Consider the following 21,415-nt stretch of genomic DNA (forward strand, 5'->3'; position numbering starts at 1 on the left):
CCAAGGATATGTTTTGATTTTTTTTTTTTTTTTTTAGACAGCAAAGGAGGAGAGGGAGAGGAGAGGAAAGAGAGAGAGGGNGGTGGTTGTAAAAATTTAGAAGGCAGGAGTGATACTTTATATGCAAAAGCACAAATAACAAAGAATGATCATTAAAATGATTCATTTGTGCTAATAAATACCAATAGTAATACTTTTCATTCAACTCTTTTTTTTTAGCCTCACCCAAGGATATGTTTTGATTTTTTTTTTTTTTTTTAGACAGCAGAGGAGGAGAGGGAGAGGAGAGGAAAGAGAGAGAGGGAAAGAGAGACAGACAGACAGACATCTATTGTAGGCTCCCTGACCAGGCATTGAACCTGCAACCTAGGCATATGCTATGACTGGGAATTGTTCCTGCAACCTTTGGCTATATGGGGTAACGCTCCAACCAACTGAGCCACACAGGCCAGGATTTCATTCAACTCTTACTTGATTTTTATAACAACCCTGCCAGGATGCAGGTCCATTTTGATACCTCTATTTTACAGATGAGGAAATTTCAAGTTTTTAGAAGAGATTGTTCTAGGTCAGCAGTAAATACTTCTGATTCTGAAGTTTCCTTCTGACTCTGCATGTATTTAAGCTTTCAAATTCTTGACAGAAATATTAATATACAGAGCCTTATTCCAAAAATGCCTACTTTTTTTGGACGCTGCTCTTTAGAATGAGATGTTTTTAATCTTGTAATTTGTCATTATATACTTTTTGAAAGGTATTAATATTTTAATTCTTATTAGGAATAGTCATGAAATTTTAGTATGTTAATTCACCTTTAGTTATACTATATTATTAATCATTTAGTAAAATGTATATATAAAATAACATGCTCTTAAACTGTTTACTGACAAACCATTTTATTCTCAAGGTTTGGTGAGAGCTACAGACAGATACAGAGAATTCTATCTTTAGTCATATGCACTACAGTTTTTTCAAACTTGATTTTACCTCCACTAGGGGGTGCCTGGTAATTAAGTCTTATTTTTAAAAATATTTTATTTATTTTATTTTTAGAGAGAGGGTAAGGGAGAGAGAGAAGGAGAGAAACATCAATGTATGGTTGTCTCTTGTGCACCCCTGAATGGGGACCTAGCCTGCAACCTAGGCATGTGCCCTGACTGGGAATCGAACCAGCAGCCCCTTGGTTCACAGCCCACGGTCAATCCACTGAGCTATACCAGCCAGGGCTTGAGTGTTATTTTGAATTTACAACTTCGTTTTTGGGGAAAAAAGGCAAGAGCTGCAAGATTTTGATATGAGCACCCTATAATTGAATTATATTTAGAATTATTTAAAATTTTATTTTGTTTTTCAGAAAACAGAATTTTAAGACTCTGAGAATTTAAGAGCAAATTCTTAAATCATAATCTTTATTACAGTTAAAAAGCATTTAAAGTTTTTTTAATAAATCAAATTTCACTAATTGAAAGATGAAGCAGTACCTCTATGGCAAAACTTCAAATTATAGTATAAATCATAGTAAAATTAGAAAGGGGAAAATACTTTATTTTTCGTTTCATATAATTATAGAAATTATTGAATCCATCAAAGATTTATTGATTACTTATTTGATAAAAACAAGCTCTGCCCACAGGAGGCTTATAATCTATTCATAAAGGCATTACGCTTTTTCTTTTTTTTCTTAAAAATTTTTATTTATTTTTTAGAGAAAGGGGAAGAGAGAAAGAGAAAGATGTGAGAGAGAAACAGTGATTCTGTTATATGCATCCCAACTGGGGTTGAACCCACAACCCAGGCATGTGCCCTGACTGGAAATTGAACCAGAGACCTTTCATTTTGCAGGACAGTGCCCAACTGAGCGACTCTGATCAGGGCTAGACTTTTTCTTAATTCATTTCTTTACAGAAATTTTCTTTATTTACCAGTCATTCTTGGTGTTCTGTCTGCCACTTGGGTTGATTCCTCAGTAAGATTCTCTTCATCAGCTCTAAAGGGTTGGTATTCCATACAATTCTGTTTTTAGGAATTGCTATTACTGTACCTTCTCCCTGACATTGAGTCTCAACCCTTCAATTTCCAAGTATGTAAAGATGAATCTCATGAATCTCTATTTATAAACTCATACATATGTCCTAGTTGCCAGTGGAACTTTTCACTGGTGTGTGCCCCATATGTAATTCAGAGTCACACATACTATAACTGAGACAGTCCTGAGAAATCTGTACTGAGAAAACCTGTATGTTTTTTTCTCTCAAATGTATAGTGATGCAAAATACTACTTTGTAGTCCAAGTAGGATGATGAGTATTTAAAGGATGTTGAGTTTGTCATGTAAGTAATTAATGACTTTGTTGAGATCATTTTTGACACAAAGAGTGGATGAAAACAAGGTCATAGTAAATTTTAAGGAATAAGTGAGAAATGAGCAATTGGAATTACTTTTATTTTCAGAAAACGACTGAAGGAAGGAGTTGAGGGAGGAATAGGGTCAAGAGTTATAAGAAGTATGAGGGAAAGAGACAGCAATAAGGAAAACATTTAAAAAGTAAAACCAAAAAGGGCTGATGGCCAAAAAGGATGTGCAAATGTTTTAGCTCAAACTGCTATAAAAATATACTGTAGGCTGGGTGGTTTAAAAGCAGATATTTATTTCTCTCACTTCTTGAGGCTGGGAAGTCCAACATCAAAGTTCCAGCAAGATTTGGTTTCTGGTGAGAGCTCCCTTCCTTGACTCACTTTCCGACATATACTCACACGGCAGAGGGAACGCTCCAGGCTTTCTGTGATAAAGACATCAGTGCTGTTGTGTCAGGGTCTCACCCTTATGACCTCATTTTACCTTAATTTCTACCTAAAAACTGTTTCCAAATACAGCCATATTGGGAGTTAGGACTTCAATTTAAGACTCCTAGGCAGTATGCAGTTCAATTCATAGCAGGGAGGCAGGTTGGAGTCCAGGATTAAGTGTTGGAGTGAAGTTAGCTGGCAGGTTTAGAGACAGTAGGAAAAGTAGAATAATAGAAGAGTGGAGCAAATGGAGAGCATTTCTGGGTTCTGGGTTTTGAGCTGCTATAGTGATAGATGATGACAAAGTGCAAATTATAGATAACTCTGAAATAGAAGGTAATAATCGTAAGAATAACGATGCTAAGAAAGTGTGAAATTACAAGTATAGGGTGACAGAGATATAACAATTACCATTTATGAAGACAGGCTTTTTGCCAAGCCTTTCATAAATATTATGTTATTAAATACTCATGATAAGTCATAAAGAAATATTATCACTTACATTTTGCAGGTGGGGAAACTTACTTACAGATACTGGTGAGTTGATGAAGAGAAGGTGGTTGGTTATTGGGAATTTGTTGAGGTCCTTATTTGAGGAAGGCTACAGATACTTTAGTCTGTACAGTAGGTTCTCGAGTAACATCTTTTTGTTCAATGTTGTTTATATAACAGTGTTGTTACACAGTTGTTGAGATGCTATAGGAACCTAACTAGCCTAGGGTAAAATTAATTTTGTTCTATGCTGTATTATTTAAATTTGCAGAATTTGTAAACAAAGTTAAGTGAGGACTTACTGTATTAGGAAAATATAAACCTGGGTGTAAGTGTTATGACCTTTAAGTATTGTACTGCAACCTATAAAGGATTTACATAATCTTGTCCCTGGCTTTTTCTCTTCATCTTTTATCGCTCTCCTTCTGGCTCATTCATAGCTTGCCAGCTACACTGGCTTCCTTGCTCTTCTTTAAACATTCTAAGTGTACTTCCACTTCAGGGAATTTGCACTTTGTGCTTTCCCTGCCTAGAATGATCTTCCACCAGTTATCAACTTGGCTTGTTCCTTTACTTCTTCAGGCCTCTACTCAGCTGTCACATCCTCAAACAGGTCTTCTTTCTCCTGTTCCTTTTCCCCTCCCTTCCTTTTCCCCTCCCCTCCCCTCCCCTCCCTCCCTCCCTTCCTTCCTTCCTTTCTTTCTCTCTTTCTCTCTCCCCCTCCCTTTTCTCTTTCTTTCAAAAGATTTCATTTATTTATTTTTATTTTTTAAAACAATATATTTTATTAATTATGCCATTGCAGTTGTCCTATTTCCCCCTTCATTCCCCTCCACCCTGCACACCCCTCCCCCCTATTCCCCCCCCTTTAATTTATGTCCACATGTCACAAGTTCTTTGGATTCTATATTTCCCCTACTATTCTTGACCTCCCCCCTATCTATTTTCTACTTAACCATCTATGCTACTTATTCTCTGTACATTCTACCTCCTTCTCCTCCTCCCACTCCTCTGTTGCTAACCCTCCATGTGATCTTCATTTCTATGGTTTCATTCCTGATCTAGCTGTCCTCTTAGTTTGCTTTTGTTTTAGGTGTGGTTGTTAATAACTGTGAGTTTGATGTTCTTTCACTGTTCATATTTTCTATATTCTTTTTCTTAGATAAGTCCCTTTAACATTTCATATAATAAGGGCTTGGTGATGATGAACTCCTTGAATTTGACCTTATCTGAGAAGCACTTTATCAGCCCTTCCATTCTAAATGAAAGGCTTGCTGGATAGAGCAATCTTGGATGTAGGTCTTTGAATTTCATGACTTGGAATACTTCTTTCCAGCCCCTTCTTGCCTGTAAGGTCTCTTTTGAGAAATCTGCTGACAGTCTGATGGGAACTCCTTTGTAGGTGACTGTCCTCTTATCTCTTGCTGCTTCCAGGATTCTCTCCTTCATTTTAATCTTGAGTAATGTAATGATGATATGCCTTGGTGTGTTCCTTCTTGGGTCCAACTTGTTTGGGACTCTCTGAGCTTCCTGGGCTTCCTAGAAATCTATTTCCTTTGCCAGATTGGGGAAGTTCTCCTTTATTGTTTGTTCAAGTAAGTTTTCCACTTGTGGCTCTTCCTCTTCCCCTTTTGGTACCCCTATAATTGGGATGTTGGAACATTTAAAGATGTTCTGGAGGTTCCTAAGCCTCTCCTCATTTTTTTGAATTCTTGTTTCTTCATTCTTTTCTGTTTGGTCATTTTTTTCTCCCTTCTGGTCCACTCCCTTGATTTTGAGTCCCAGTTTCCTTTCCATCACTGTTGGTTTCCTGTGCATTTCCCTTCATTTCAATTAGTTTAGCCTTCATTTGTTCCTCTAATTTATGACTAAAATCAACCAGTTCTGTGAGCATCCTGATCACCAGTGTTTTGAACTGTGCATCTGATAGGTTGGCTATCTCTTGGTTGCTTAGAATTATTGGCTCTGGGGCTTTGAGGTGTTCTTCTTGAGCCATAATGTTTTGGTCTGTTTGCACCTGTTACATATGAGGGGCGGAGCCTTAGGTGTTCACTAGGGCACGGCTACCCAGTGACTGGGTTGTGATGCTGTATGTGGGGGCAGGGTCAGAGAGGGGCAATGGCAGGCCCCTCTGCTGCTTCCAGCAAGCCCCTGGGGCCTGTGTGGTCTGTCTCGCTGCTCACTTTTTCACCTGGTTTATCTGCACACGAATGTGTGACCACGGTCAGCCAGCCGCCTTGCACCCTCACTGGGTCTGCCTGTTGCCACCCCGTGCCTGGGATCTGCCAACTGCTGCCTGCCCGCCTGGGTCGGTCTGGCCGATTTTTTCGGAGCCAGCCACTGGCTCTGCCCCTCTTACCGGTCTGGCTTAATGGTTCGTTGTTGTTGGACTTTCGTACAGTTAAATTTTCTGTTTTGGTTGTGTTTTTGTTGCTAAAACTTTGTTGTCTTTAAAGTTGGTTGTGTGAGGAGGCACAGTGTTGCCATCTATGCCTCCATCTTGGCCGGAAGTCCATTTATTTATTTTTAGAAAGGAGAAGGGAAGGAGAAAGAGATAAACATCAGTATTTGGTTGCCCTTCACCCCCAACTGGGGAGCTGGCCTACAACCCAGTCATGTGCCCTGACTGGGAATCAAACCAGCCACCCTTTGGTTCAAATGGTGGCATGCAATCCACTGAGCCACATCAGCCAGGGTGAGACAGGCTTTTCTTCATTCCCCTGTCTAACCAGTTCTTCTGTATATCCTCTCCTTTATCTTGCTCTATCACTCCAATACATTATTTAATATATGTTCATATTAATATTTGTTATCTGTCTCTTTTATCACATTGTAAAGCTACAAGAAATCAGGGACTGTTTTCGTGTCTTCTGTTGTATCCTCAGCAGCTAAAAGAGTACCCAAAACATATTAGGTATTTAGAAATATTTTGTGGAATGAGTACTGTTAAGTGACACATTCCTAAGGATATTTACCTCTTATGGGAGACCAAAGCTAAGGAGTCAAGTTCTCATGGTGGGATATCAAGAATCATGCAGAACAGGGATTAGATATTTGGAAACCAAAAGATCCTACAAGTGTCTCATTAATGTAGTAAGCTAGACAATCTTCACTCCATGGCATGAGTTTAGCCTTTATTTTTGTCCAGTGTTCCTTATAATTTTTCCCATTATAGTATAGAGTAATGAGAGGACGTGTGGCTTTGTGGTCACACACTGTTCTGTCCTTTATCTGTCCTGTGCTGGTTTTGTGGTCTCAGGCAATACTTTTCCTTTGAGTCTTCGCTTCCTTAGTATTCATGTATGGCTCTCCTCTTTTGAACTAGATCTTGAGCTGTGAAGAGCAAGAGTATTCTTAGTGAGCATATCCCTCAACTCATGAAAGGGTCATCTATGACAGAGGCCCTTAATAAAGACACATTTGTAGCAATAAATATGAAAAGTTTCATGGCTAATTGAGTGTCATTTTTGGTTTATGCATCTGTAGTGTTTTCATTAGCTGTTTTGCTAATTTTCAAAGTCATCATAAAATGTTTTTCAGATAAGTGGAGAGTCGGTTTATCATGTTATTTACACAGGCTGCCAATTATCCACTCATTTATCAGATATAGATTGAGTAACACCTCACAACATGTTTAAGTCCTTGTTCTAGTGCTAGGGATACGACTAAGAACAAGCTAAGGTGCCTGCTTTCATGGAGTTTACAATGTAATATATGTAGAGGTGGGTGTATAGTCAGGGGACAAGTAACAAGTATAAATAAGAAAAAAGCATGAGATGATAATGAGTGCCTTGCAGAAAGCTAAAATAGAGTGATGTGATGTGATAAGAAGTAATTGGGCGACAACTCTAGGTTGTAAGGTCTGGAAGGGCGTTTCTGAAGAGGTACTGTTTAAACCAAGCTGTGAATCCTTGGGGAGCCATTTAAATGAGGAGTATTCAAGGCAAGGGCCCAGCTAATGCCAAAACCCACAGGCCATATATACTAGTATACATTGTATTTATGTTAGTATAAATATACTAATTGGAGAAGGTTTAACATTTTGGAATTTGTTACTATTTGTTACTATGATCACCTTGTTAGAAAATGATTGTGTGGGTGGATTGGTAATAAAAGACAGTCTTTTTCCACTTTACTTTGGTCACCTTCTACTAAGTGATGAAAATGCCCAGCTCCATTTTAATTATACAGATTTATTAATTTTTATGGGTGGTGGTATGCCTCGTTCCTTTGGCAAGTAGTGAGTGAGTCTTGCTGTTGAACTTTGACCCTTTTTTTAGTGGGAGGATGGTTCCAGTTAATATTTTAATGACTTCAGTGATGGCGTTACTAAGCTGTGGTCATATAGTCAAACATATGGTCCTCGTGTGTGGCCTCTGAGTTGTGAAGTTGCTTTTAACTATAGCTTTGAATTAGTTGCTTTTTTTGTGATAAAAGGAGTAAATTCAGGGTGCTAATTGGTACTCCAGTGATAGTTGAATAAACCACTGATGTTAAAATATATGGCTGTTTTTTAGTCCTTGGAAAACCATTGGTGGAAAGCAGGTGACAGTGGCCTTGAATTAAGGGTAGGCTATTATATTTTCCAGTGGATGCTGTGGAAGGAATTGAGGAGTAGCGAGTCAAGATATGACTTAGGGTAGATCACTCTTCTGTTCTGGACCTCAGATGCTACTAGAAAATAAAGGGGATTTTCTCGATTTGTAGGCATTCAGATGTCACTAATTTTTTTTTCTCTAGGGTTCTTATCAGTAGATTATACATACAAAAATTAGTATCCAAATTGGAATACAAAACAGCTTTAATGGCCAGACTTGAGTCCTAAGTGGGATCTTTTACCTCTCACTGCAGATCTAAATCTTAGGACCCACATGCTCAGGTGGCTTTAGGAAGAATTATGACTGGGTCTTCAGAGTCTGATGGACTGATGTAATAGGCCTGCCTTGCTAAGCTAGTCACGGTAGGAAAGACAGCTTAGGGAGCTCATGGCATGGAAATGAAAGTGGAAGCTGCTGGTCTCATTCCTGTCTTCCGGGAAACCTAACCTAGTATAATGTGACCTAGTGGATAATTGCCATAGTTTTCTCTTCCAGGAGAATCAAGTCTAGAATGGGGAAAAACATGCTATGAATGTTTTCATTAAAACTCTTCCCTTGTGGAGAGAAGCAGCATGGGCAGAAACTGAAGAAAAGCAAACTCAACATTCTTTTCATGATCCTTGAGATCCCTTTTAACACTCTACATTTGATATGCACCTACTACAGCTATTAAGCATGATATAATAAAGGAAAGACAAGTATTCCTCCTCTGTCTCTGCTGCTTTAAAAAAAAAGATTTTATTTATTTATTTAGAGAGAGGGGAAAGGAGGAAGAAAGAAAGAGAGGGAAAGAAACATCAGTGTGTGGTTGCCTCTCACATGGTCCACACTGGGGACCTGGCTTGCAACCCAGGCATGTGCCCTGACTGGAAATCAAACTGGCGACCCTTTGGTTCACAGCCAGGCTCAATCCACTGAGCTACACCAGCCAGGGCTGCTTCTACTTCTTGTAACCATCCAGCACCTGTGGTAGTAAGTATCCACCTGTGCTCCTAGCTTTGGTTCTTGCTAAGAATACCGCCCTCTGGGTGGTGTGTGTACTGATACTCACACAAATGTATGTACCTTTTTCTTTTTCTCATTTCCATCTCTCCCACTCTGTGCTGAGAACATTCTAAACACTCATCTGCTCCTATTATCTCAACAAAGGAAGATAACTGAGAAATCTCGAAGAACTGTTGTGGGATTTAGTTATTAGAATGACGTTCTGAGGATGCTTTAAATAGTTTGCATTCTACTTCTGTTTCCCTGTACAATCTCTGCACAAATGTTAATACTTGAAATATTTTTCACTCTTTTGTCTATATTCTGCTATTTCAATGTTTGGTGTATTCCTTTAATGCAAGAGGAGTCACATCTTCAAGACCTCGGAGTTAGAGTGAAAAGAAAGCTGTAGGATATCATCTTTGGAAGGAGTTAAAGTGATCATCTGCTTTAGTCTCATTTTATGCCTGGGGGAACTGAGGTACAGAAAGGGGAAGTTAAATAGTCTACCAGGCCTTAGCTTCTTCACCCTAAATGATCAGGCTGATTTCTGCCTCAAAGGGCTTTTGGAAAGGGACAGTATGGTTGAGTAAGATAGCACATGTGAGTATTGAGCCTGGCGTAGTGCAGATGCGCAGTAGTTTCTCTTTCCCAGATCGTTGAGCTAGTTAATCGATGAGTCAGGACTTGGTTCTCACGTAGTTCTGAACTCCAAATAACTCTTCATAATGCCCTTGAGCATTACTCAGAAGGTAAGAGTCAATATGGTCCTCAACATAATGTCTCATTTCAACCTAGTTCATATGTAAATTAAACTAGGAACAGTGTCCACTGGCTTACAGGTGCTCAGTAAGTCCTTTAAACGGATGCAAGAAGTGATGCAGCCCTATCAGGAAGAGATGAATAACTTCCAGCAGGGGGCTTCTTTGGCTGTGTATTTTTATTTTGGAACTAGAAGAAAGCAATAGGTTTTAACCTCCAAATAATTCGCTGAGGTGTCATTTGAAACGGTCTGTGAGTGTGTTTTCTTCATGGTGGCTTTTTATTGATTAATATTTGTGAGATTTTAGCAGTGTGGCAGAGACCTTACATAACCTATAAAAGACAGTTTTCTGCAAACTTTATATATGCAAATGAATGTTCTAAATGGATCAATTAATTTTTTTCAAAATGCTTTACAGAGCAACTTTTTTCCCCACAAAGGATATTCATCTGTGAAAATGTTTTACCATTGTTGTAATCAGAACAATATTTGATAACAAAGATATATCATTCTTAAAGTAATTCAAGATTATATTTTATTGATTTATCAAATTTCTCAAGAATAAATAGATATAATCAGTGTCTCAAGTGCATTATTTCATACTGTTAAATTTAATTATAGTGAGTGTTACTAGGTTTTATAAAAATTAAACTTAGGAAGTATTGGGTTGGTAAATATTTTAGTAAGTGGCTACTGAAAAGTGACTTATTTTAAGAAAAGGACATTTCCCTAAAGTTATTTGTTCTGGATGAAAGAAGAAACTTGTCCCCAATTAAAACATTGAGGGAGGTCACAACACATCTAATTGGGTTGATATACCAAACCCACTTACATAGTTTACTGCCTATTGATAGGTCAGTGACTACTGAGATTAGCTTGTTAACATCACACTTTGAAAAAGAACTGCAGGTATTCTCTGTGGTTGATTTAATGGACACTCAGAAACTTGGTCAGTAATTCATGGAACAAAAGTCAATGTATCTGTAAATGTAATTTGGGGGGATTTCTTCGTATTTGATTTGGATGTGTGGAATTATGTTTTGACAGTTTTGTTATGAACTACTTGATGAATCACAATATATCACTATCACCACTAATTACCACATTTTCATTAATCTTAAATACTTTGGTTAATACATTTCGCTGAATCCAATATATCACTATATTGATAAACAGTAATTATAGACATAAGGACACCTGAACTTTGAAATCATCATGGAAAAAATGTTATTAAGAATTATATGAAGCCAAATGTTTGTTTATCTAGGCATATTTAATTGCCAGCAAAAAGCAATTAAAAGTCGCTATAGAGTAAGAGGCCAACCTTCGTTAAACGTGGTTTTAAGATTGTTACAGAACTTGTGGTGATGATAACATGGTGTCTTGGAGGATGTTAACAACTGTAGCCGAGTGTTAATTAAGAATGATGTAATCTGCAGCTCAGAATTATTAGTATCATATGTTAGTTTAGCTGGACAGCAGCAAGACCTAGTTTCAGTTATGATGAGGGCTTAAGTTGTATTTATAGTTGGAAAGATTAACATTTTCTTTTTATGCTGTTCTTGAGACAATTTAAAAATCCTGAATGAAATACAGTCAAGTGTAAACATCAAGTCCCTACTCATTTACATATGTGCCAGATTTGCAAACTGATTGCTATTTGAACCTAATCTGTCATTGCTGGCTGCATTAGCTACAACAAACATTACATTTACATATTGATTTCTTATTTTGTTTTAGTGTAAATAATCCATAATTATAGTAAATTTGGTCTTTTGTTGACAAGAGCTCATATGACTGTAAGTTTAGAATGGAAATTTAAATCACAGTGTGTCATGCTTTTTAATTTAAAATCTTGATATATCTGAAAGGATAAAAAGATCATTACAGATCATAAAATATTCCCAATGAAACAAAAGAGAGAACATTTTTAAGGCCTTTTGGAATGATATGAATTGTAAAGTATTAGTGAAAAAGTCAACAGCACATTCCAAATTTATTTACATTTTTATAATAAAAAGTCACAGTAATTTGAAAGATTAGTGTTTTGCTTCAAAATTGGGTCATACTTTAAAAATAAAACTATTGGAAATTATCCTTCTAAGACTATTATTTTACATTGTTATTTTTGTTTAAAATATCCAGTGCAAGAAAATGAATAGAATATGCACACAGCAGGGATGAAACAGGAGGTTTTTGTTTTGTGTATTGGTGTTAATACTTGACTCATCTTAACTGTATTCACAGCATTGATCTGAGAAGTTAAATTTCACAGACTCCAACCCATATTTTATCAGTGGACATATGGTCTTATTAGGGAGCAATAGTAGCAAATTCATGATTTTTGTTTGCATTAATGAAAAGTGTATGGTATTTTTAGCCCATTTAACTGCAAAATGATAGCTGTCACATTGTTCATTTTTTATGGTTTACAATTTTTTATGGAGATATAATTTATATACAATAAATGCACAATTCTCAATCATCCCTCATTTATATGAGTTTTAACAAAAGCATATTGTTTTTTACTGTGGATTTTAGTTTGCATGTGTATGTACAGATGTTTACAGCCAGCCAGCCATTTAGAAAAACCTGTGCTGAACTGGTGGCAACTGTTTACTTGAGTGTTGTGAATACAGAAGCCCTAGAAGCTCCTGTGTTAGTCAATGTAGTCTGCTTTAACAAAATACCATAGACTGGGTGGCTTAAACAACAGACATTTAGTCCTCACAATTCTGGAGGCTGGAAGTCCAAGATCAAGGTACCTGAAGGTTTGCTTCCTAGTGAGAGAGCCCTTTTTCTGACTTGCAGATGGCTGTCTTCTCACTGTGTTATCACTTGGCAGAGAAAGGACAAACAAACAAACAAACTGTAGTCTTTTTCTCTAATAAGAATGCTAATCCCTTTTTGGAGGTCCCACACTCAGGACTTTCTCCGTCTAAATTAAATCACCTTCCAAAGGCCACAACTCTAAATACTATCACAATGGAGGTTAGGATTTTAGCATGAATTTGAGGTGGGACACAAATACTCAGTCCATAACAGTCCCTGAAGCCCACAATTTAATTTGTTTTTTTTCCTTGTCTAGTTGTTTAATCTTGATAGATTTGTACTTTGTAACAGTGAGTGCTTCCCTCAGAACTGTTACTGTTTTAATAGGAAGGATATGGTTTAACCTGGTCAAATCTTCTACACGTTGAAGACTTTAAGAGGATTCTTAATTCAAGGAATTGCTGAAGAGAAATTCTTAAGTTACTGTTATTCTTCATGCAAGACAGCCTACCTAGTACTATTCTACTCTATGAAATGGGCTTGCTTCTGTTTGGCGGTAGGGAAGCCACTTCCTCTTTCTAATCAGGAGTAACGACAGGTATACAGCCACATGATGATCAAATGATCCTTCACTACTGCGGCGCAGCTTTCAGTTGACCTTGGAAAATCACTGCATCCTATGTGATAAAATAGCCATGTGCTTTGGTCATTAAGTGCTCTCTCAAAGTAAAATAAAGTCAATCAAGACAGTAAAGACTTAGATTTATTCTGTTACTGTTGTTGCTATTATCAGTACTGGGCATATGGAGGCTAGAAATGTGCCCTGGCTGGTGTGGCTCAGTGGATTGAGTGCCGGCCTAGGAAGAAAAAAGTTGCTGGTTTGATTCCCAATTAGAGCACGTGCCTGCGTTGTGAGCAAGGTCCCCAGTTTGGGGTGTGCGGGAGGCAACTGATTGATGTATCTCTTGCACATCGATGTTTCTCTTTCTCGCTTTCTCCCTCCCTTCCCCTCTCTCTAAAAATAATTAAATAAAGTCTTTAAAAAGAAAACAAAAAATGTATGGTGTTTTAAGTTTGCATGTATAAAAATGTAGCTTCATTTATTAATTGTAACTTTGTGTTAACATTTGCTATACATTATTTTCCCCTTATTAAAAAAAACTGGAAGGAAATATAAAATGAATTAAGTCAGTAAATTACAGTGGATTTGGTACACATTAGAAGGCAGTTATTTTACAGATGACTTCTCTGTTCCTGATAAATGGTCACAGTTAGATTGGAATGGGATCTCCCCAGGCAGAGGTGGACATTCTGTTAATGAAAGGTCCTGAAAACCCAAGACTTGTGGACAGAAAAGGAAGCATAGGAAGGATGTTTTACTGAAAAGTATTTCTAGAATTGTTTTGCTAGCTTAGATATTAATACTTAGTTATAATACTGAAAAAAATTTAAAAGATTTTATTTATTTTTAGAGAGGGCAGGGGAGGGGGAGAGAGAGGGAGAGAAACATCTCTGTGTGGTTGCCTCTCAAGCACCCCCTACTGGGAACCTGGCCTGCAATCCAGCCGTGTGCCCTGACTGGAAATCAAACCAGTGACTCTTTGGTTTACAGGCCAGTACTCAATCCACTAGCCACACCAGCCAGGGCTAATACTGAAAATTTTAAGGGAGTGGATATCTGTCTAATCTCTATCTATCTTTCTATCTTCTTATAGTTCTCTTTTATATCCTACCTATCTCCCTCCTCCCCCTACTTTTAAAATTAAGAACCTGGAGACAGGAATTATGAAAATGTCTAGCACTTTCCCTAGTAATTGTTTTAAAATGTTCACATTCATTGCATTATGTTGTATTACCAGTACATGGTTTGGGTTTGTTTGTTTTTACAAATAGCCACTAGCTCAAAGCTTGGTAACAATGTATATGGTTCTCATTATATTTTAAACATTAATTTTAGTCTGACTTAAGGGTACAACAATGGTAACTTTCAATGGCAAGGTTTGAAAGGTAAGTGTGAATGATTTTGTTTCTACAAAACCATCTCCTTGTTAATGAATGCAAATATTCAAACTGAAAGGAAAATCATAATGGAGAATGAAAAATTAAAAACTAGTGAGAATAGTTGTTCTATCAAAACAGCTGTTGAAGCTTCTGTATTTGCTTGCATTTTTCCTTCTCTCTCTGAGAGAAAACATGCCATTAAAAAACCCCACCCATTTCATGTTATTTCTCATCTATGTACTTTGGTTGGCAGTGATCTTCATTCAGAGCTTCTTTAAGGGTCAAAATTTGAAGTGGTAGGAATGACTTTGCAATTTGAAGGTAAAAGAGAGTATGCTTGAAGGTGGATTAACTGTGCCTAACAATCCTAACCACCCATTAGAAGACACTGTTAAAGGAAAAAATTGCTCCTAATGCAGCAACTGAAGATTTAACTCATTCTGCTAAGTAGTGAGTAGAATCAGTCTGCCAAGATAGTATTTTAGCAATAGTCTTTGCAAATTAGCACAATAAATTTCTTACAGCCTTCCCTGCTCCTTCCCACCCCTCTACTGGCTGGGGGGTGGGGAAGAACTTATGAAACAAAACTTACTCAGTTCAACATGCCAAATTCTGTGGATTTCTTTATATTTCTATAGCATTTTAGGAAAAGTGGTGTTAGAGTTCTTAGCAAATTACCATAAATGAATTGTTAGTTTGCTTGTCTGCCCATCTCTCAATAAACTCAATGAAGGCAAAGGTATCATCTTACTGGGTCCCTTTTTCCTGTACCTGGAGGACAGATGATGAGTTAGACCTGGGCCACTGCTACTTATTTTGTGTAAAAGGAAAATGATAACTTCTTAAGTTGACAGGAAACTCTTTGCCAGTTATACAGTAGCATTCATTAAAGGCTAGTCATTACTATTAATGGCTAAGTGAATGAATCAGGCTGAAGCCTGAGGTTGCAGATAATACCCTCATCTTACTCTTCCAACCAAAACGTTCTCATGGGGAGCATGGATGTGATATATCAACTCCAAAGAAGACCCTCGTAAAAAAGAACACTGCGTCTGGATAACATCAGGCATGATGTACAGAATATTCACTGCATCAAAACAGATTTTAGACTTCATGACCTCCTGCAGAAGAAAGGAACTAACATGAAAAATAACTGCCACAAAAGCACCATGAGTTCATTTGTTAATGAAGCACTGTCACTACAGGGTTTCAAGTATAAAAACCCTTCAAATGTGTTCTATTATTACTAAGTCATAACATGTCACCTTAAAACTTACATGCATAAAAATCCCCACTTTCTAAAATTTACTAATCATAATTCAGTGAAATAAGGAGGATTATCCTTTTTCTGAAGAGGAAACTGAAAATTTATAGAGAAATTAAGTGCCTAAAATTGGGCCTTATACGAGGGTAGACCCAAAAAATAACTGGAATTTATTTATAAAAAATTGTGTATTTATTCTTATATGGTTAAACTTCAGTCACCTTCAAAGTACTCTCCGTTTGGTGCAGTACACCTATTGAGACTTTTTTTCCCACTGCTCAAAACAGAACTCATCAATTTTGATTCCTTTTGGTGCTTCTGCCGCTTTTTGTTTCACCTCTTCCACAGTGGCAAAACATTTCCCGTTGAGGACTTTATTCATGGTGAGGGGAGAGTTGCTCAGGGCAAGATTGAATGAACAGAGAAGGTGGGGCACGCGGGTTGTGCTGTTTTTGGTCAAAAACTGTTGAGCCCTCTTAAATCATCCATCATTAAATGGGCAAACACATTGAAAGGGTCTTCAAAAAAATTCACTGAAGTGAACACAGCCTCTCACCACAACACCAGCTGTTACGCTGATATAGACAGGTTCCTAGAACACTTACCTAACCGGGGAAGCCTGTACTGTAAGGAGCCTGCCCTCCAGAAGATAATTTCTGTTTTTTTTTCCCATCTCCCCCCCCCCACACACCCCCAGACAATAAATACCACTGAAAAGAATATGTGATTGATATTTCAAGGTCATAGAGGTAGCAAGTTGTAGAGCAGGGATTCAAACCTGGCTCTGTGACTCCAGAGCAGTTTAAAGCCATAAATATTTTTCCTTGCCAACTTGCCCTCCTCAGGGTTGTTGAGGAATTGTAGAACTAGACTAAATTGATGTTCATCTACAATAGTTTGACAATACTCGTCCTGGCAAACCTTTCTGCAGAGTTATTGCACAAGTCTACCAGTCAAGATCAAGAAACATTCCTAAGGAATTGCATAAAGTCAGGCATTAAAAGTATTAAACATATGCATAGACTCATATGTGAAGCTAAAGGAGGATCTTTATAATAGTCAAGACTTTGGAATTCTGAGCTCCTTAGCCTAGCACTTGAAGCCCTCGTATGTAAGTCCTTACTGTTTTTCAAGTTTTTTCTTTTACAAACCCGTCTTCACATTCCCTTATTCTTCCTCATTGCTTTCTTCACCCTTCTCTATATTCTCCCATTTCTATGTCTGCTCAAACTAGTCTGCATAAAGTCATTGCCCATATTCACTTGCCAAATTACTATTGATTCTTTTTCATAGTACTTCAAAATATTACTCGTTCCCACATCTGTACAATCCTCACATCTGTTTTAACTTCCGTGAATAGTCTTTCTTGAGGTCAGTGGGTATGTCTTTTATTCCCATATTATTACAGATCATGGTGGAAAGAATAAATAAATTGTGAACTATCAGTTGTTCATGTTTTTATCCCCAAAGCAGCCTAGCTATTTGGGAGATATGGTGCTGATGTATAAAGAACATAGAAGTAAATGCAGCTTAGAAACTGGGTTTCATCATTTTAGAGCTGCATAACCTTGGTTAATTCCTTAACATTTGTGAACCACAACTTTGTGAATAAAATGGCACAGGCAGGCAGGAAAAATGAGAATTAGCAGTTTTTTAAAAATATGCAGTTCAGAATATGCAGAGCTGTTCCTTAATATTTGTAGGATTGAATTGAATCACCATAAAATGAGAGTTGCCAAGGGGGAATACTGATGGACAATAAGCTAATTACCCACAAAAGATATGTAGTCTCGAATTTAGGACTTCCACACATGAAACAAAGCAAACTGTATAAAACACACTATAATTAAGCATTAAATAAAGTTTGTGATATAGGAATTCAGAGAAGAGGAGGTCTCTATTATGTACAAATGATAGGCTATGAGGTAGTCTGAAAGCTTGGCAGTATTTGGGATGGAGGTGGGGAATGGGAAGAAGGATGAGAACAACATGAATAGCAATTGAATTGAATATGGTGTGATGTTTTTGACAGGAGCAAAGATAGCCAAGCTCTAGAACAAAAGCCAAACTTTAGAGAATAGTTGTGAAATACATTTACCTTTGAAAATCCTTGAAACTCCAAGTACCTTTTCACTACTTGCCACTCTCCACCCCGAATTCATTGAACACGCATATATGGAACATTGAGTCAGCCCGCTGTTTCAGCCGCACAACGCTACTCATGCACTCCTGTTTGTGGTCACACTGAGCTTTTCATGATTTCCTGAACATGGTCATTTTTCTGGCCTTACTGCGTGCATCAGCACCATTTGTCATAATTGCTCCTAATTGAAAGTTACTTCTTTTGGCCTCCCTGTACTAACCTTTCTTGGTTTTATCTTAAAATCACTGGCCATTTACCGATCTTTTTATACAGGTTCTTCCTCCTGTGCTTGATTTCAAATTATTGGCATGCCCATGGGTCCATTTCTGTAAGGATCGTGTCCTTAAAGAATTGGCCTGCCTCCTTTTCTCTATGTAACATATTTTTCCAGGTGATTTCTTTTGCCACAAAATCTAAACACTGTCTATAATGCTGTCAGCTGTCCTGCTCTGAGCTCTTACTTAACTTTCAACTCCCATATAACTGTGCATCTCTTTTTGGATGTCTGGTAAGCATCTCAAAACAGTATTTCTAAAACTTCTCACTCTGTTTCCCCACACAGTCTGTTCACACCCTAGTTTTCTTGGTTAAATGCAATTCCATCTTCCCATTTGCTCAGCCCAGAAACCTTGGAGTTTCAAGGCCTTTCGTGGATATATCTATTTCGTACTCCATCAGTAAGTTTTCTGGCTTCTACCTCTAAAATACAAGTAAACCTGATTGCTCTTCACTGTCTCTGCCTCTTTTACCCTATGGCACAGGTAGGCAGAAAAAATGAGAGTTAGCACCATCACCTCTTGCCGGGACTGGCCTCTTGTCTGCTCTCGATGGCTTCACTCCTCACTGTAGCCAGAGCAGCCAGCATAGTAATTGTGTAATTGTCATTGCAAGTCACATCCTGATTGTTTCCTTGTGTAAAACCCCTCCAGTGGTTTTCTTTTGCAATTCCTATCTATAAATTCGAAGTTCTTTACAGGGTCTACAGGACCTACATAATAAGACTCCTGTTATCTCTTTCTTTATCATACCAGCCTCAAGTTTCTCAGACATGCTTTCCTAAAACTATTTTGGTGAAAATAATTTTCTCACCCTGTCCCCCACCTTTACCTTTTATATTGTAACCCTGTTTTATTTTCTTCACAGCACTTGGTGTTTTATAAAATATTACTTCTACATTCACTTAACCGTTTGTGTCCTTTACTAGATACAGGTTTCATAAAGCAGTGACCATGTTTTTCTTGTTCACCTCTGTGTCCTTAGCAACTAGAACAGTGTCATAAACATTGATAGGTGCACAATAAAAATATGTTAACAGAGTGAGTGAATAGGATATGTTCTCCCATTTATTTCTTTGTCTGAAAAGTGCCACTTGTCTCTTCCGCAAGCAAAACAAAAATTTTATCTCTTCCAAGTGAGCAACTCAAAAGTTCTCCTCACTCTTCCTATTTTAACTTATATCTATATATCCATTTCTCTCCCTGCTCTTCCCCATCTCCCTGTCCCCTCCTTCCTTTTTTCTCCTCCCTCTTTCCCCTCCCTCTTCCCCTCCCTTTCTTTCTCTCCTTCTCCTTCCTTCTTTCTCTGAAGCTTCCCCTAAACTCTTCCCTCTGTCCCTGGGGCAGAGTTTAGTACTTCCTTCTTAGGTTTAATTGGACTCCCCTACCCCCCTTCAGTTTCTCAGTTGTATCTATTACATTATATTATGGCCGTTTATGTATTTGTTTACATTTATAAGATTGTGAAGTTTTTTATGAATAAGAACTATGTATTATTTGGGTTAGTTTTTTTTAGCACTTGGAATAATGCAAAGCATTGATTTAATATTGATAACTCGGTAAATCAAAATCTTAATTCCCGTGGTAGTTTTCCAGAAGACAAGACTGCTATTTGAGATACAAAATTGAGTAAGACTCTTGCCTTCTGGAAATTCACAATTTATTCATTATTCATTCCATGTTTATCTGCAGTATGCAAGACACTATGCTTAGTGCTAAGGAGACAGTGACAAAAGGTCCTTGCCTAAAGGAACTATTTTTGTGGAGTATCATTCCCTCAATTTTGATTAATATTATTTCATGCTATGTCTTAGTGTTTCCTAGTTAATTTTAGTCTGTAGTCAACTTGTGAACTCTATAGGAGACGACAGAACAAACATTAACTGCCAAATTCTAATTTTATGTTCCATGTATGTTTATCACATAGTTACAGATTGGCAAAGGAGGAGTGATGAGGCCAGAATAATAGAGCACACCCAAAATATTTTCCTAATTCCCTAAATGTGGCATACGTATACTTGAGGCTGGTGGTACTAATTATTCATGAATAATGGTGATATATTTTTATTTTTAATGTTGATAGTACTTCTTAGTATTGTCATAAACAAATAGAACCATGACTTAATGCTTCTTAATTTATGTGGTTAATTTCATTAACTCTTTATGGCTCTGAAACATTTCTAATGTTTTGGAACTTTGGCACAGAATTTAATGGTGCTCTGAATTCTCCAAGGTATATACTTGAGTCTTTGGTAAGCCATAAAATTACAGGTAATGAAGTGGCATCCTCTTATTTCTTAATTAGGAATTCCAGTCCGTTTTAGTGGAGATTGATCTTCACGAAATTTGCAGGTTCACACCAAACATAAGTAGATAGCTTTTTAAAATTTCATGATTACATGGTTTTCATGGTTTTAAAATTACATGGGGTTTTTTTTCATGGTTTTTTAAAATTACATGATTACATGGTTTTCTGAATTTAGTTTTAAGTGAAAGCACAATTATTTTAAAGGAATTTTGATATAGCATTTAAAGTTCTATAGATTTCAATACTTTCTTAATTTTGACTTAAACCATATTTTTATTCTTATATAACATTCATGGAGACAAACAATAGTTTCATATTTCTTTTCTTCCAGAATAGTGAGTATATATTTTAGTAACATATTTGGAATTTGATATAATTGAAAAATTTGGTTCTTTTGGAGGAAATACATATGCAAACAATAGTGTGTGGCTTGTAGAAAATTCTTAGGTATGCAAAATATTTGGATTTGAAATTTAAAAAACTGTGGTAGAGAAGGAGTTAACAGGTTAGCTCCCCTTGGTTGTTCTCAGCATGCTCTTTTGCCTTTAGGAGCTGAAAAGATGATAACATTGGGCCCGGACATGCCTGTGTGGAGGTTATGGTACTCCTGGGGTTTTTGCAGCTAGCTGTAAAGCAAGCTAGAACTTGTTCATCTCAAGAGTTCCTTGTTTTTCTCTCAACCCTTTCAGTGCCCTGCAGGAGTCATTAAATCAAAACTTCATGCTGATCATCACCCACCGAGAAGTCCAGCGGGAGTACAACCTGAACTTCTCAGGAAGCAGTACCATTCAGGAGGTGAGTTATGTCTCACAGCTAAGGAATAAAGGTAGCTCATTATAGCTAATGTTGACCCTGTTAAGAGGGCTTATCTGTTCTGGTTGAAAACTCTCTTTATGTTTCATTGTTGGGTTCTTAATTTTAATTAACTGGAGCATCATGATTACTGTAGATATATTAAATGACTTGACCTAGAAAAACATGTTGTAAATGGGAGCTCTTGATAATTCTTAAAATAGACACCTTAAAACT

The 21,415-nt window shown here is 37.3% G+C and overlaps 1 protein-coding gene across 1 annotated transcript in view; it reads left to right on the forward strand.

Moving 5' to 3' along the window:
- Window positions 1-21,415, forward strand: part of FAF1 (Fas associated factor 1) — a 432,339-nt gene that overhangs the window by 173,284 nt on the left and 237,640 nt on the right. Inside the window, exon 7 of the mRNA XM_037043313.1 lies at window positions 21,076-21,181. Within this exon, the coding sequence (XP_036899208.1) occupies window positions 21,076-21,181 (106 nt within the window). The remainder of the gene's footprint in view (window positions 1-21,075; window positions 21,182-21,415) is intronic.

Source organism: Sturnira hondurensis, unplaced genomic scaffold (assembly GCF_014824575.4).
Source record: "Sturnira hondurensis isolate 20B ecotype Veracruz unplaced genomic scaffold, ASM1482457v3 Scaffold0004068, whole genome shotgun sequence".
Lineage (NCBI taxonomy): Eukaryota > Metazoa > Chordata > Mammalia > Chiroptera > Phyllostomidae > Sturnira > Sturnira hondurensis.